Here is a 12,859-nt window from a genome sequence, read left to right on the forward strand (position 1 = left end):
CACCCACCAAGTGCATCCAGGTCCCAAAGCAAAAGCAATTCCACAAATGGGTTTGCCTTTTCCTGAGGCAGGAGTAGCCCAGACTGTCTTACCCAGCATATTTCTTACATGCACTACAGGAACTTTATCCCCATCTACAGTACGTAACAGGTTTGATTGGGCAGGTCCAGCTCGGTTGGCAGATCCCCTAGTATTGACTAACCAGGTGGCCTTTGCCAAATGCGTATCCCAGTTTTTGAACGTCCCAGCGCCCATTGCTTTCAATGTAGTCTTTAACAGGCCATTGTATCGTTCAACTTTCCCGAAGGCTGGTGCATGATAGGGGATGTGATACACCCACTCAATACCATGTTCTTTGGCCCAAGTGTCTATAAGGTTGTTTCGGAAGTGAGTCCCATTGTCTGACTCTATTCTTTCTGGGGTGCCATGTCGCCATAGGACTTGCTTTTCAAGGCCCAGGATAGTGTTCCGGGCAGTGGCATGAGGCACAGGATATGTTTCCGGCCATCCGGTGGTTGCTTCCACCATTGTAAGTACGTGGCGCTTGCCATTGCGAGTTTGAGGGAGTGTGATGTAATCGATCTGCCAGGCCTCTCCATATTTATATTTCAGCCATCGTCCTCCATACCAAAGAGGCTTTGACCTCTTTGGTATGGAGGCCAAAAAGGCATGGTCTTAATGAGAAAATGAACTGTTGCTAAATAGCGCTTTCAGATGTCTTCTTGCTTCTGTCAAAGTTCATGCTGATGAAGAGACAGCTGATTTAGAGAAAAATCTTTCAATTTGAAAATAGTTGCTGGAAACCCTGATGTATTTATACCTGCCATGTTATATAGTGTCATGGAACAGGTTCTAAAGTAATGGTATGTGTGCATAGCAAACATAAAAAACGTAGCAAAAAAAAAAAAAAAGAAAAAAAAAAGGTATGTGTCAGAGCAAACTAGCTTTCTGTAAATTAGAGCTCTATAAAATGAACATGTATAAATTTTTTCAAGTGTAACCAAATTACTGAAGCAATTGCAGTAAAAAATATCCCTATTAGACTGCATAAAACCAGTGTTTACTGTGTCCCTGAGATCCAGATGTGTTTGTAAAAAGAATTACATGATCAGCAGTACTTTTGCTGGGTTTTGAGTGTAGAAGTATGTGTTTACAAAATACATGTTTTACTCGTACTTGTTTGGTTCCTCTAATGTGAAGCTGGAAGATACATAGTTCTTGTTTGTAGAAAACATTCACTCCTGATACAAAAATTAGAAGAAAAACTTGGGTAATTTCATTATGAAACTTTATGTGAATTCTTGTTTGGTTTTGACTGATACTCCTGTCTGATGAACCATGCTTTGTGAGCTCTGGATTTTTCTGGTACAAAAGACTAACTTAACGCCTTTTAATTTAGAAGGTTGGATTGGTACATTCTTTCAGCTGCTTCAGATGGGCCACATTCTGAGTCAGGAATTCAGCCTGCCTGGTGCTAGGTGTAGCTGGGAAGTAAGCAGTATAGGGGAGAAAAAAATATATTACAGTATAGAAGTTTGCAATTAGTCATTGACTGCTGCATTTTTAATAGAAAACATATTTTAGCGATTTTTTTTTAAATCAGGTGCTCTATGGATGTGTATAGTTTTAAATCCCCACTGCAAGTTGGAGCAGAAGGCCAGTTGGCTAAAACAGCTGAAAAAATGGAACAGTGTGGATGTTTGCCCCTGGGAAGATGGAAACCATGGAAACGAGGTGCCCAATTTAACCAATGCTTTGCCTCGGGGTGAAAATGCTAACCAAGGTAAGCCTAAATATATGCACTGACTGCAACATATAACATCTGTCTTATATACTCTAGCCTTGCAGAATTCAGCACTCTTTCCTGGGACTGGGACAAGTAACTTTCTTATTAAGGACAGACCAGCCAAATTTATTTTCACTAATACTTCCTTGCAGGAAGGATAAATTGTTTTTTTCATGCCGGGGCTGCGATGTTTTCAAAGCAAGTATTTGTGTTTAGTTAGGTCCTCTAGCTTTTCACTTGGTCCTTCTGAATACTTATTGCATGTAAATGGAATGTCCTTGAAGTATGTCAAAGTAAAAGCTTGTTTCTTTGCTTGACTACAATCTTGTATCCCTTCTGGTGTTGGGATTTTTATTTTGTTTGCAGTTACAAAGCCTTTGATACCTATTTAAAGAGAGATCAGTTGCAACTGCATTAAACTGAGTGGGTGAAAAAGTAAAGCAGCCATTTATAGGATCTGTTCTGTGTTGTGCATTCTGCATTGCCAGGTTGGGGAGGGGGGGGTGTAGAGGCAGCACTGCCTTCTTGGAGGTCTCTGTATATTCAGTATCATGCTTTCTAATAAAAAATGTGATTATTAAATCTGGCAGAAGCCTTGTCCAGTCCTCTCTAAGCAAAGATTGCTACTGGGGAAAACACAAGACATTTCCCTTGAACAAAAACCCTCAGCATTTTGATACATATTTCATATAATTATGGTAAAGTTAAAATTAAATGTTGGGGAGGGAGGGGCAGATGTGAATTTAGATGGGTTTTACATTGGTCCTTTTTTTTGTAAGATTACCTCCGAAGGAAATAGTTAGAGAGTTCCTTTAGAAATCTCACAGCTAGCTGGGGCTAGAAGTTCATTCACCAAATAACTCCCTAAAGAGGTGGTTTTTGCTTTCTGGATTTCTTGAAGTTCAGCCCAACCTGGACAGGCTAGTGGCAACTTGGACATGACATTGACAGAGGGGTTTTGCCATGGATAGATGCCCAGTAAGGGTTATGCCACTCCCATGACCTCAGTGCACCTTGTTTTATCTACAGTATTTGTAGATGTTTATGACAAAAAATTAAACAAGTGCTCAAAGTTAACATCACTTTTCAAAGAGAAAGACTGAAAGTCACACAGAATCACAGAATGGCCGAGGTTGGAAGGGACCTCTGAAGATCATCTAGTCCAACCTCCCTGCCAATTAAGATCATGTAGAGCACATTGCGCAGGATGGCATGCAGGCAAGTTTTGAATATCTCCAGAGAAGGAGACTCCACAACCTCTCTGGGCAACCTGTTCCAGTACTCTGTCACCCTCACAGTAAAGAAGTGCCCCCTCATGTTCGGAACCTCCTGTGCTTCAGTTTGTGCCCGTTGCCTCTCGTCCTGTCTCTGGGAACAGCTGAAAAGAGACCGGCTCCATCCTCTTGACGCCCTCCCCTCAAATATTTATATACATTAATGAGGTCTCCCCACAGTCTTCTCTTCCAGGCTAAACAGGCACAGTTCTCTCAGCCTGTCCTTGTATGACAGGAGTTCTAGTCCTCTAATCATCTTTGTAGCCATCCTCTGAACTCGCTCCAGTAGTTCTATGTCCCTCTTGCACTGGGGAGCCCAGAACTAGACACAATACTCCAGGTGTGGCCTCACCAGGGCTGAGTAGAGGGGGAGGATCACCTCCCTCGACCTGCTGGCAACACTCTTCCAAATACGGCTCAGGATACCGTTAGACAACTTGGCCACAAGGGCATATTGCTGACTCATGGTCAGCCTGCTATCCACCAGGACTCCGAGGTCCCTCTCTGCAGAGCTGCTCTCCAGCAGCTCACCCCTCAACCTGTACTGGTGCTTGGAGTTATTCCTCCCCAGGTGCAGGACCTTGCACTTGCCCTTGTTGAACTTCACAAGGTTCCTATCGGCCAACCCTCCAGCCTGTTAAGATCCCTCTGAATGGCAGCACAGCCTTCTGGGGTATCAGCCACTCCTCCGAGCTTTGTGTCATCAGCAAACTTGCTGAAGGTGCACTCTCTTCCATTGTCCAGGTCATTGATGAATAAGTTAAACAACACTGGACCCAGTACTGACCCCTGGGGGACACCACTAGCTACAGGCCTCCAACTAGATTCTGCATCACTAAGCACAACTCTCTGAGTTCTGCCATTCAGCCAATTATCAATCCCCCTCACCGTCCACTCATCTAGCCTGAACTTCCTGAGCTTGCCCATGAGGATGTTACGGGAGACAGTGTCAAAAGCCTTGCCGAAGTCAAGGTAGACCACATCCACCGCTCTCCCCTCATCTACCCATCTAGTCATCTCATGATAGAAGGACAGCAGATTGGTTAAGCATGAACTCCCCTTGGTGAATCCAGGCTGACAATTCCTGATCACCTTCTTACCCTCCACATGCTTGGAGATGACCTCCAGGATGAGCTGTTCCATCACCTTTCCAGGGATGGTGGTGAGGCTGACTGGCCAGTAGTTGCCTAGGTGCTCCTTCTTGCCCATTTTGAAGACTGGCATGACATTGGCTCTCTTCCTGTCCTCAGGCACCTCTCCTGTTCTCCACAACCTTTCAAAGATGATGGAGAGGGTCCTAGCAATAACATCAGCCAGCTCCCTCAGCACCTGTGGGTACATGCCATTGGGACCCATGGATTTGTGGATGTCAGGTGTGCTTAGATGATCTCTGACCTGAGCCTCTTCAAAGAAGGGAAAGTCCTCCTTTCTCCGGACTTCCTCTCTTGTCTCCAGGGTCTGAGATTTCTGATTTCATAGCAGTAAAGACTGAAGCAAAAAAGGCATTCAGCAACTCTGCCTTCTCTGTATTATTTGTCACTAGGGCACCTGCCCCATTCAGCAGTGGGCCAACATTTTCCCCAGTCTTCCTTTTTCTACTGATGTATTTGAAGAAGCCCTTCTTGTTGTCCTTGACATCCATTGCCAGATCTAATTCCAAATGGGCCTTGGCCTTCCTTGTCGCATCCCTGCATACTCTGACAGCATCCCTATATTCCGTCCAAGTCGCCCGCCCCCCTTTTCCACATGCTGTAAACTTCCTTCTTCTTTTTGAGCTTTGCCAGGAGCTTCCTGATCATCCACGCAGATCTCCTGTACCCTTTGCTTGCCTTCTTGCTCATAGGGACGCACCAATCTTGAGCTTGGAGGAAGTGATACTTAAATACTGACCATCTGTCTTGGACCCCCCCTCCTTCCATGGACCTAACCCATGGAATTCTTTCAAGTAGATCCCTGAAGAGGACAAAGTTTGCTCTCCTGAAGTTCAAGGTCGCAATCCTACTTTTTGCCCTGCTTCCTCCTCGCAAGATCCTGAACTCCACCATATCATGGTCATTGCGGCCAAGGCTGCTCACTGACCCTCACATCTCCAACTAATCCTTCCTCATTTGTTAATACAAGGTCTAGTAACACACCTTTCATTGTTGGTCTTTGACCACCTGTGTCAAAAATTTGTCATCAGTGCACTGCAGGAACCTCCTGGACTATTTGTGCCCAGCTGTGTGGTCTTCCCAGCAGATATCAGGGTGGTTGAAATCTCCCATGAGAACCGGGGCTTGTGACTGAGAGGCTACTTGGAGCTGTCTGAAGAAGGCTTCATCCACCTCCTCTTCCTGATCAGGTGACCTGTAGCAAACACCCACAACAGCGTCAGCTGTGGTAGCCTGCCCTTTAATCTTTACCCATAAGCTCTCAACTCGCTCTTCATCCACCCCTAGGCAGAGCTCCACACATTCCAGTTGCTCTCTCACATAAAGAGCAACTCCACCACCTCGCCTTCCTGTCTGGTCTTTTCTAAAAAGCACGTAGCCTTCCATGACAGCATTCCAGTCATGTGAGCTATCCCACCATGTCTCCATGATTGCAATGAGATCATAGCCTTGCGACTGCACGCAGATCTCCAGTTCTTCCTGTTTGTTTCCCATACTACGCGCATTAGTATACAAGCATTTCAGGGAGCTGAAATGCTTATTTCTCATGCTGCGTGTGTATGTATAGAAACATTTGAGATGTTTTTCATTCAACTCTGCCCTTTGTGGGGCAGACTGAAGGGCCTCCCCAGCATGCAGTTCCTCAAAAATTGGTGTCCAGTCCCATAGCTTATCTCTGGTGGGCCTGGTTTTGTCCCTTTCCCCCTTCGAATCTAGTTTTAAAGCCCTGTTGATCAGCCCTGATAATTCCTGGACAAAAATCCTTTTCTCCCTCAGATAAAGGTGATCTCCATCAGGAGTCAGTAGGCTTGGTGTCATGTAGACCTTCCCATGATCAAGAAACTTGAAACTGTGTTGGTGGCATCAGCCTCGGAGCCACGTATTGATCAGATAGGTTCACCTGTTCCTTTCAGTATTGATCCCTGCTACTGGAAGGATGGAGGAAAGCACTACCTGTGCACCTGATCCTTCAACCAGTTGCCCCAAAGCCCTAAATTCCCTTTTGATTGCTCTTTGGCTTCTCTTTGCCATCTCATCACTGCCAACTTGAAAAAACAATAAAGGGTAATAATCAGAGGGATTATTACCAGACGAGTGACTGTCTGAATGATGTCTCATACCCCTGCCCCAGGGACAGCAGACTTCCTTATGGGTCAGGTCTGAACAACAAATCGGGCCCTCTGTTCCCTTCAGAAGGGAATCCCCTATGACTATAACTGTTCTTTTTTTCTTGGTGGGGGTTGTTGTTATGTGGGACATAGGTTGACTTGCCCTGGGCAACTCCCTCAATATAGATGGACCTTTATCCGCATTGTCATTTGATTTCCTATACAGTTCCAGAACCTCGTTCCTGTTGTGTAGGGGCACCTGGGAAGGTGAGGTAGGCAGCTGCTGAGGTCACCTGCTACGCCAAACAGGATCCTGCTTCCACTCCCCCCTGTCTCTTATTAGATCCCTTCTGTCTGCGTTCTGGCAAGGGGGTAGGGGAACTTTTGTTTCTTGAGCAGTGGCTATGGCTGGCTGAGGACCCTGCTGCAGGGATGGCAGAGCTCTACCTCACCAGTCAATCAATCTCCTTCTCTGACTCCCTGACGCTCCTCAGCCTGCCCACCTCCTCCCAAAGCTCTGCCACCAGACAAAGCAGTTCTTCAACCTGGGCACACCTCCCAGAGCTGTGCTCTCTACTGTCATCCTGTAGTGGCATAAGAGTAGGGCACACCCAGCAGCCTGACACCTCGGTGGCAGCATGTTCCCCCTGGAGTTCTGTCTGGGAGGCTGCATCAGCTGTGGTGGGTGTGTGCTGAGCTCTGTGAGGCCACTGTCTTCTGCTGGGTGGATACCATCGCTCCATAGTCAACCTGTCCAACCTTCAGCACCCTCCCTGCATGCCCTGCCTGAACACACTGCCACACCACTCCCTGACTGACAAGCCCTGTTTGCCTGCTCTGTTAGCCACACTCCTGGTCGCTCGCGCTCCTTAGGGGCTGCCTTTGTATGACAGAGGAGGGACACTCCTGTCTCCACCCAAGCCTCATCAGCCACCCTCGTGAGGGCTGCCGGGTCCTGGCGGCTCCCTCATCTGCCTTGAAGGGGCCTCGATGTAGGGAAACCCCTGCAGAACACGTCTGACCCAGAGTTCTTCATACACTGTTCATCCATCCCTTGTCCTTGCAGCTCTGGGTCTCAGAAGTAGAGAAGTTGGGAATGTTTGAGTAGCTGTGCCATATACTTTCTAGTTTGTTCTCAGGAGAGCTGTCAGATATCCTTCATCTTTAGCTGTTCCCTTTGCAAAGCCCTGTTTAGCATTAGTCTTGCTGTTCCATAGATCTCTTTTTGAATGCAGAGTGAATGGTGCACACTTTGTCTAGCCTGTTCAGTAATAGGATGTGAAATGTCATCTGCAGCCTGCTTCTTGCAGACGGGGGATAAGACAGGCTGCCGTCAGTTGGGGGTTGTGAGTAGGAAGAAGACAAGAACGCTGTGAATGACTTATTCACATATGAATGAGTAAAAGCTGATGAAGCTTTCTGAACTTCTGAAAATGACAGATTCATCGAACAGGCCCCATCGGACAGTGTTCACTCGAGCCATTGAGGCATGCGATCTTCACTGGCAGGACAGCCACTTACAGCACATTATCAGCAGTAACCTATACACCAACTACTGTTACCATGACGACACTGAAAACTCACTCTTTGACTCTCATGGGTGGCCCCTCTGGCATGGTAAGTGGCTAAACTGGAAAGAGGTTTCTGTGACTTGCCACTTTGTTTAGTTTCTATGGCATTATTTTAGGGGGCATTCAATTATTTTCTCCATTTTAGAACATGTTCCTACAGCCTGTGCGAGGGTGGATGCATTACGATCTCATGGATATCCAAGAGAAGCACTGAGGCTGGCAATAGCTATTGTTAATACACTAAGAAGGCAGCAGCAGAAACAGCTGGAAATGTTCCAGGCTCAGAAGAAAGGTAAATGTGGGGAAGAGAGGAGGGCAAAGGACATGACAAGATGACGATAACATTTGGAACTTTGCATAAGAAAACTGTTTTTGAAACTATAAAGTCAATGAGGTGTCTTTAACTCTCCATTGCAAATGATCATAGTGGTAATGTAACGTATAAGTGAACCAGTAAGAAGTCAGCGTGAATAATCTTTTTTGTTAATATTACTTGTTTCTGCATGTCATGTATAGCACATGCTATTTGTTAGTAAGACAAAGATCTACTTTTTTTTTTTAAATTTCATATCAGTTGATTCCTAAACAGCAACAACATCAAAAAAAAAAACAAACAAAAACAAACAAACAAACAAACAAAAAAACCCACCCAGCCCTATCCTTCTGAGCAATCAGTTCAACAGTATGGCTGTTTCATTTTGTAGCCCCACACATTTAGGTAAGAAGCAGGCTTTCTAGCATTTTAAAGCTTTGAAATAATGCATGTGGTTACTAAGGAAGGTGATACCCCATAAATGAGAGTGAGTAGAGGCATCTTCAAGTTAGTGTGTAGTAGGTAGAGAAGCAGAGCATCCATAATAGCTTGTATACAATTTTTACATGATCAGCCATAATGAGACTGATCTCCCATAGTTCAGTAGCATATACATGTTTAGGAGAAAAAAGTTGGGGGTTGGAGTCAAAGGAGAGCTAGTGCCATAAGACTGTTAGTAAAAAAATGGGATCAGGGGAATCTATAACCTTTACCAAATACATACTTTCTTCAATTCATTGTGCTAAAGGATTTTTTTCATGTTCCAACTGATCTATGGGTGAGGGCTACAAAGTAAAGTATCCAACAAAGTATGTTTGTTGACTGAAAATTTAGAATGCCAAAATTAACATGATTCAATTAAAAGACAATTTTTTCTTGAATACTACATTTAATGTTTTTATTCTTTTTAGTTTTTTAAAGGAGTTGTCATCCTGAGTTTATCATTTCATTAATATTTAGATGCAAAATAAGCTCATGTTTTATTTGGGATAATGGAACATATTTTAGAGTATTTTCATTTATTTCAGTGCCATCAGATTCACTTAAAACGTACAAAATGGCACTACATCTTTTGAGCCAGGAAACAGATGTGGATATATTACAAAAAAAAAAAAAAGTCAAAAAGTCTTTGCTGTCATTTTTCAGCAGATGTTTTCAGAAGATTTCCTGGTAGCGAGTAAGAGATTTCAAAAAAAAAAAAAATCACTACAGTTGAAACTGTTGACCCATAATGTGCTTTGCAAGTGTTTGAATGGCGTTTTGCCTTCATTCTTTTTTTTTTTTTCCTTCCTCTTTTAAGTAATAAAGTGGCTAACTAAAGAGTGGCTAATATGCACTCTTTCCCTCCCTCCTCCCTCCATCTTTTCTAACATAGAACTTCTCCACAAAGGAGTAACCTCAATAACGAATCTTGAAGGTTTGGTGGGACACCCTTTGGATCCAATTGGCACCCTCTTCAGTAGCCTGATGGAAGCCTGCAAGGTGGATGAAGAGAGCTTCCATGGATTCTCAGACTTCACAGGTAAGGCTGTGCAAAGGAAGATATCTTTTACATGTCTTCAGTAACCAGAGGCATTTTTCTACCTTTCCATTCTAAATTAACTTCAAAGCCAGTGTTCTCATAGTATAAGAACTCACATTTGCCTTCCCTAAGAAAACATGAGGGAGAAAAAATGTTTAAAGGAAAATTTTTAAAGCACTTCCAAAATTACCAGTTATTCATTCTTGAAGAAAATTCTGTATTTTGAGCCTGAAATAAAAGCAAATAAGTCTTTATAGTAGCAACCCTCTCCACAGATATTACTCTGTCCTTTTTCTGAGACATTGCAGAAGATCACAAAAATCACAGAATTGTTGAGGTTGGAAGGAAGTTCCTGCTTAGAGCAGGATCTGCTGCAGCAGATCGCCCAGGACTGTGTCTATTTGGGTTTTGAATAACTCCAAGAATGAAGACTTTACAACCTCTCTTGGCAACCTCTTCCAGTGTTCTACCTTCACAGTAAAAAATTCTTTTCTTATGTTCAAATGGAAATGTGTGCTTCAGTTTGTGCCCATTGCCTCTTTTCCTGTCACAGGTTACCACTGAGAAGAGTCTGGCTCAGCCTTCTTTACACTCTCCTATCATATATTTGTACATATTGGTAAGATATTCCTGAGCCTTCTCTTTTCCAGGCCAAACAGTCCCAGTTGTCCCAATCTCTGATCATATAGAGATGCTCTAGTCCCTTACTCATCTTTGTGACCCCTCACTGGATTGGCTCCAGTATGTCCATGTACCGGGGAGCCCAGAACTGAACACAGCACTCCATATGTGTCTCACCAGTGCTGAACAGAGGGGAAGGATCAACTCCCTCGACCTGCTGGCAACACTCCTCCTAATGCATCCCAGGGTGTTCATAGAATCATAGAAGCATAGAATGGTCTGGGTTGGAAGGGACCTCAAGGATCATCTAGTTCCAACCCCCCTGCCATAGGCAGGGATGCCACCCACTAGATCAGGTTCCTAAGGGCCTCATCTAACCTAGTCTTAAACACCGCCAGGGATGGGGCATCCACAGCCTGTCTGGGCAACCTGTTCCAGTGCCTCACCACCCTCTGAGTGAAAAATTTCTTTCCAAGCTCTAATGTAAATCTTCCCTCTTTTAGTTTAAAACCATTCCCCCTTGTCCTATCATTATCTACCTGAGTAAAGAGTCCTTCTGCATCCCTTTTATAAGACCCCTTTAAGTACTGAAAGGTTGTGATGAGATCATCCTGGAGCCTTCTCTTCTGTAGGCTGAACAGCCCCAGCTCTCAGCCTTTCTTCATGGAAGAGGTGCTCCAGCCCTCTGATCATCTTTGTGGCCCTCCTCTGGACCCGCTCTAACACGTCTACATCTTTCTTGTACTGGGGGCTCCACACCTAGATGCAGTACTCCAAGTGGGGCCTCACAAGGGCTGAGTAGAGGGGGACAATAACGTCCCTTGACTTGCTGGCCACTCTTCTGTTGATGCAGCCCAGGATGCAGTTAGCCTTCTGGGCTGCAAACACGCACTCATGTCGAACTTTTCATCCATCAAGTCCTTCTCCACAGGGCTGCTCTCAATGAGTTCTTCTCCTAGTCTGTACTCACCTCTGGGATTGCCCCAACCCAGGTGCATCACCCTGCATTTAGACTTGTTGAACCTCATTAGGTTCACGTGGCCCCACTTCTCAAGCCTGTCCAGGTCCCTTTGGGTGGTGTCCCTTCCTTCTGTCATATCAACCCCACCACTCAGCTTGGTGTCATCTTCAAATTTGTTGAGGGTGCACTTGATCCCACTGTTTATGTCATTGATAATGATATTAAACAGTACCAGTCCCAGGACAGACTCCTGCGGTACACCACTTGTCACTGGCCTCCACCTGGACATAGATCCATTGACCACTACTCTCTGGGTGCGACCTTCAAGCCAATTCCTTACCCACCGAATAGTCAGACAGAGCGAAATACACCTAAACTTCTCTGGGGAGATGGATTTTCTCTGATTTGTATACTTAAGCACCAGGCTCCTGGAAAAGGAGAGAGAACTTACATTTCTAATCTCTCTTGCAATAATTTCAGGTCTTACCAGTTGCAACAGGAGTTTAAAAGTGCCACACAAAATTTGAGTTGCTGGTGCCTCTGTCAGTTTTCCATAGTTGGAGCTTCAGCTATTGTTGCTGTACGCGCACTTCAGTGCATAGCTCCACTACTCTTAGAGCATCTGTTGCCGTGAAGTATTGTCCTCCTATTTCACATTTTTTTGTTCATTGGACACCACAGGTGAAGGCAAAGAATGGCAAATCATGCAATCATAGAATGGTTTGGGTTGGAAGGGACCTTAAAGATCATCTAGTTCTAGCCCAAAGACAGACCTAAGACAGACCAATGAAGGACACTACTCGTTACCAGCCTCCACCTGGACATAGAGACATTGACTACAACTCTTGAAGGGTGCGGCCTTCAAGCCAACTCCTTATCCACTGAATGGTCCACCCATCAAGTCCATATCTCCCCATTTTGGAGTTCAGGATGTCATGTGGGACTGTGTCAAAGGCCTTGCAGAAGTCCAGGTAGATGACACTGGTCAATCTTCCCTTGTCAACTGCTGCAGTCACTCCGTCCATAGAAGGCCACCAGATTGGTCAGGCATGATTTACCCTTGCTGAAACCACGCTGGCTATCTCGGATAGACCTGTTTGTCTTGCATGTGCCTCGACACTGCTTCCAGGAGGATCTTTTCCACGATCTTCCCACGCACAGAGGTGAGGTTCACCAGTCTGTAGTTCCCCAGGTTGTTTTTTCTACCCTTTTTAAAAATGGGAGTGATGTTTCCTTTTTTCCTGTCACCAGGGACTTCACCTGACAGCCAGGACTTTTCAAATATGATTGAGAGAGATTTGGCAACTACTTCAGCAAATTCTTTTAGGACCCTGGGTGTTATTGTACATCTTAGCTGCACATGCACATAATACTTCGAATAGATGATAAAACACATGATAACATACGTGGCCTACAGAGAATATGAATTGGAAAACAGTGTTTCAGAATTGATGCATGATTTAGGTCAGGATGTTTATGCCCATTTTAATTTCAGTATTTGCTTTCCAGGAGCTTAAGTGATTCATTCCTTATTCTCAGTCTGTTTCCACCT

At 44.7% G+C, this 12,859-nt stretch overlaps 1 protein-coding gene across 2 annotated transcripts; it reads left to right on the forward strand.

The window, feature by feature from the left end:
- Positions 1–484: 484 nt before the first annotated feature.
- LOC113842241 (zinc finger SWIM domain-containing protein 6-like) lies at positions 485–9,784 on the forward strand. Of its 2 annotated transcripts, none has more exons than XM_038169681.2 (4): positions 485–1,783; positions 7,760–7,936; positions 8,036–8,182; positions 9,594–9,784. In XM_038169681.2, exons 1-4 carry the CDS (start codon positions 1,615–1,617, stop codon positions 9,767–9,769), a joined length of 669 nt encoding a protein of 222 aa, XP_038025609.1. In that variant the 5' UTR covers positions 485–1,614; the 3' UTR covers positions 9,770–9,784. The 2 variants fall into 2 exon arrangements, with proteins under 2 accessions (XP_038025609.1, XP_027304726.2); XM_027448925.3 differs by having other exon boundaries at positions 497–1,783; positions 9,579–9,784.
- Positions 9,785–12,859: the final 3,075 nt, after the last annotated feature.

This window comes from Anas platyrhynchos, chromosome W (genome assembly GCF_047663525.1).
Source record: "Anas platyrhynchos isolate ZD024472 breed Pekin duck chromosome W, IASCAAS_PekinDuck_T2T, whole genome shotgun sequence".
Classification (NCBI taxonomy): Eukaryota; Metazoa; Chordata; class Aves; order Anseriformes; family Anatidae; genus Anas; species Anas platyrhynchos.

Bases quoted from the DNA above. Each gene is read 5' to 3' on its own strand.
- LOC113842241 (XM_027448925.3), top strand. From the start codon at position 1,615: ATGTGTATAGTTTTAAATCCCCACTGCAAGTTGGAGCAGAAGGCCAGT. The intron at 7,937-8,035 runs GTAAGTGGCTAA...TCTCCATTTTAG, and splicing joins TGGGTGGCCCCTCTGGCATG to AACATGTTCCTACAGCCTGT. The intron at 8,183-9,578 runs GTAAATGTGGGG...TTTCTAACATAG, and splicing joins GTTCCAGGCTCAGAAGAAAG to AACTTCTCCACAAAGGAGTA.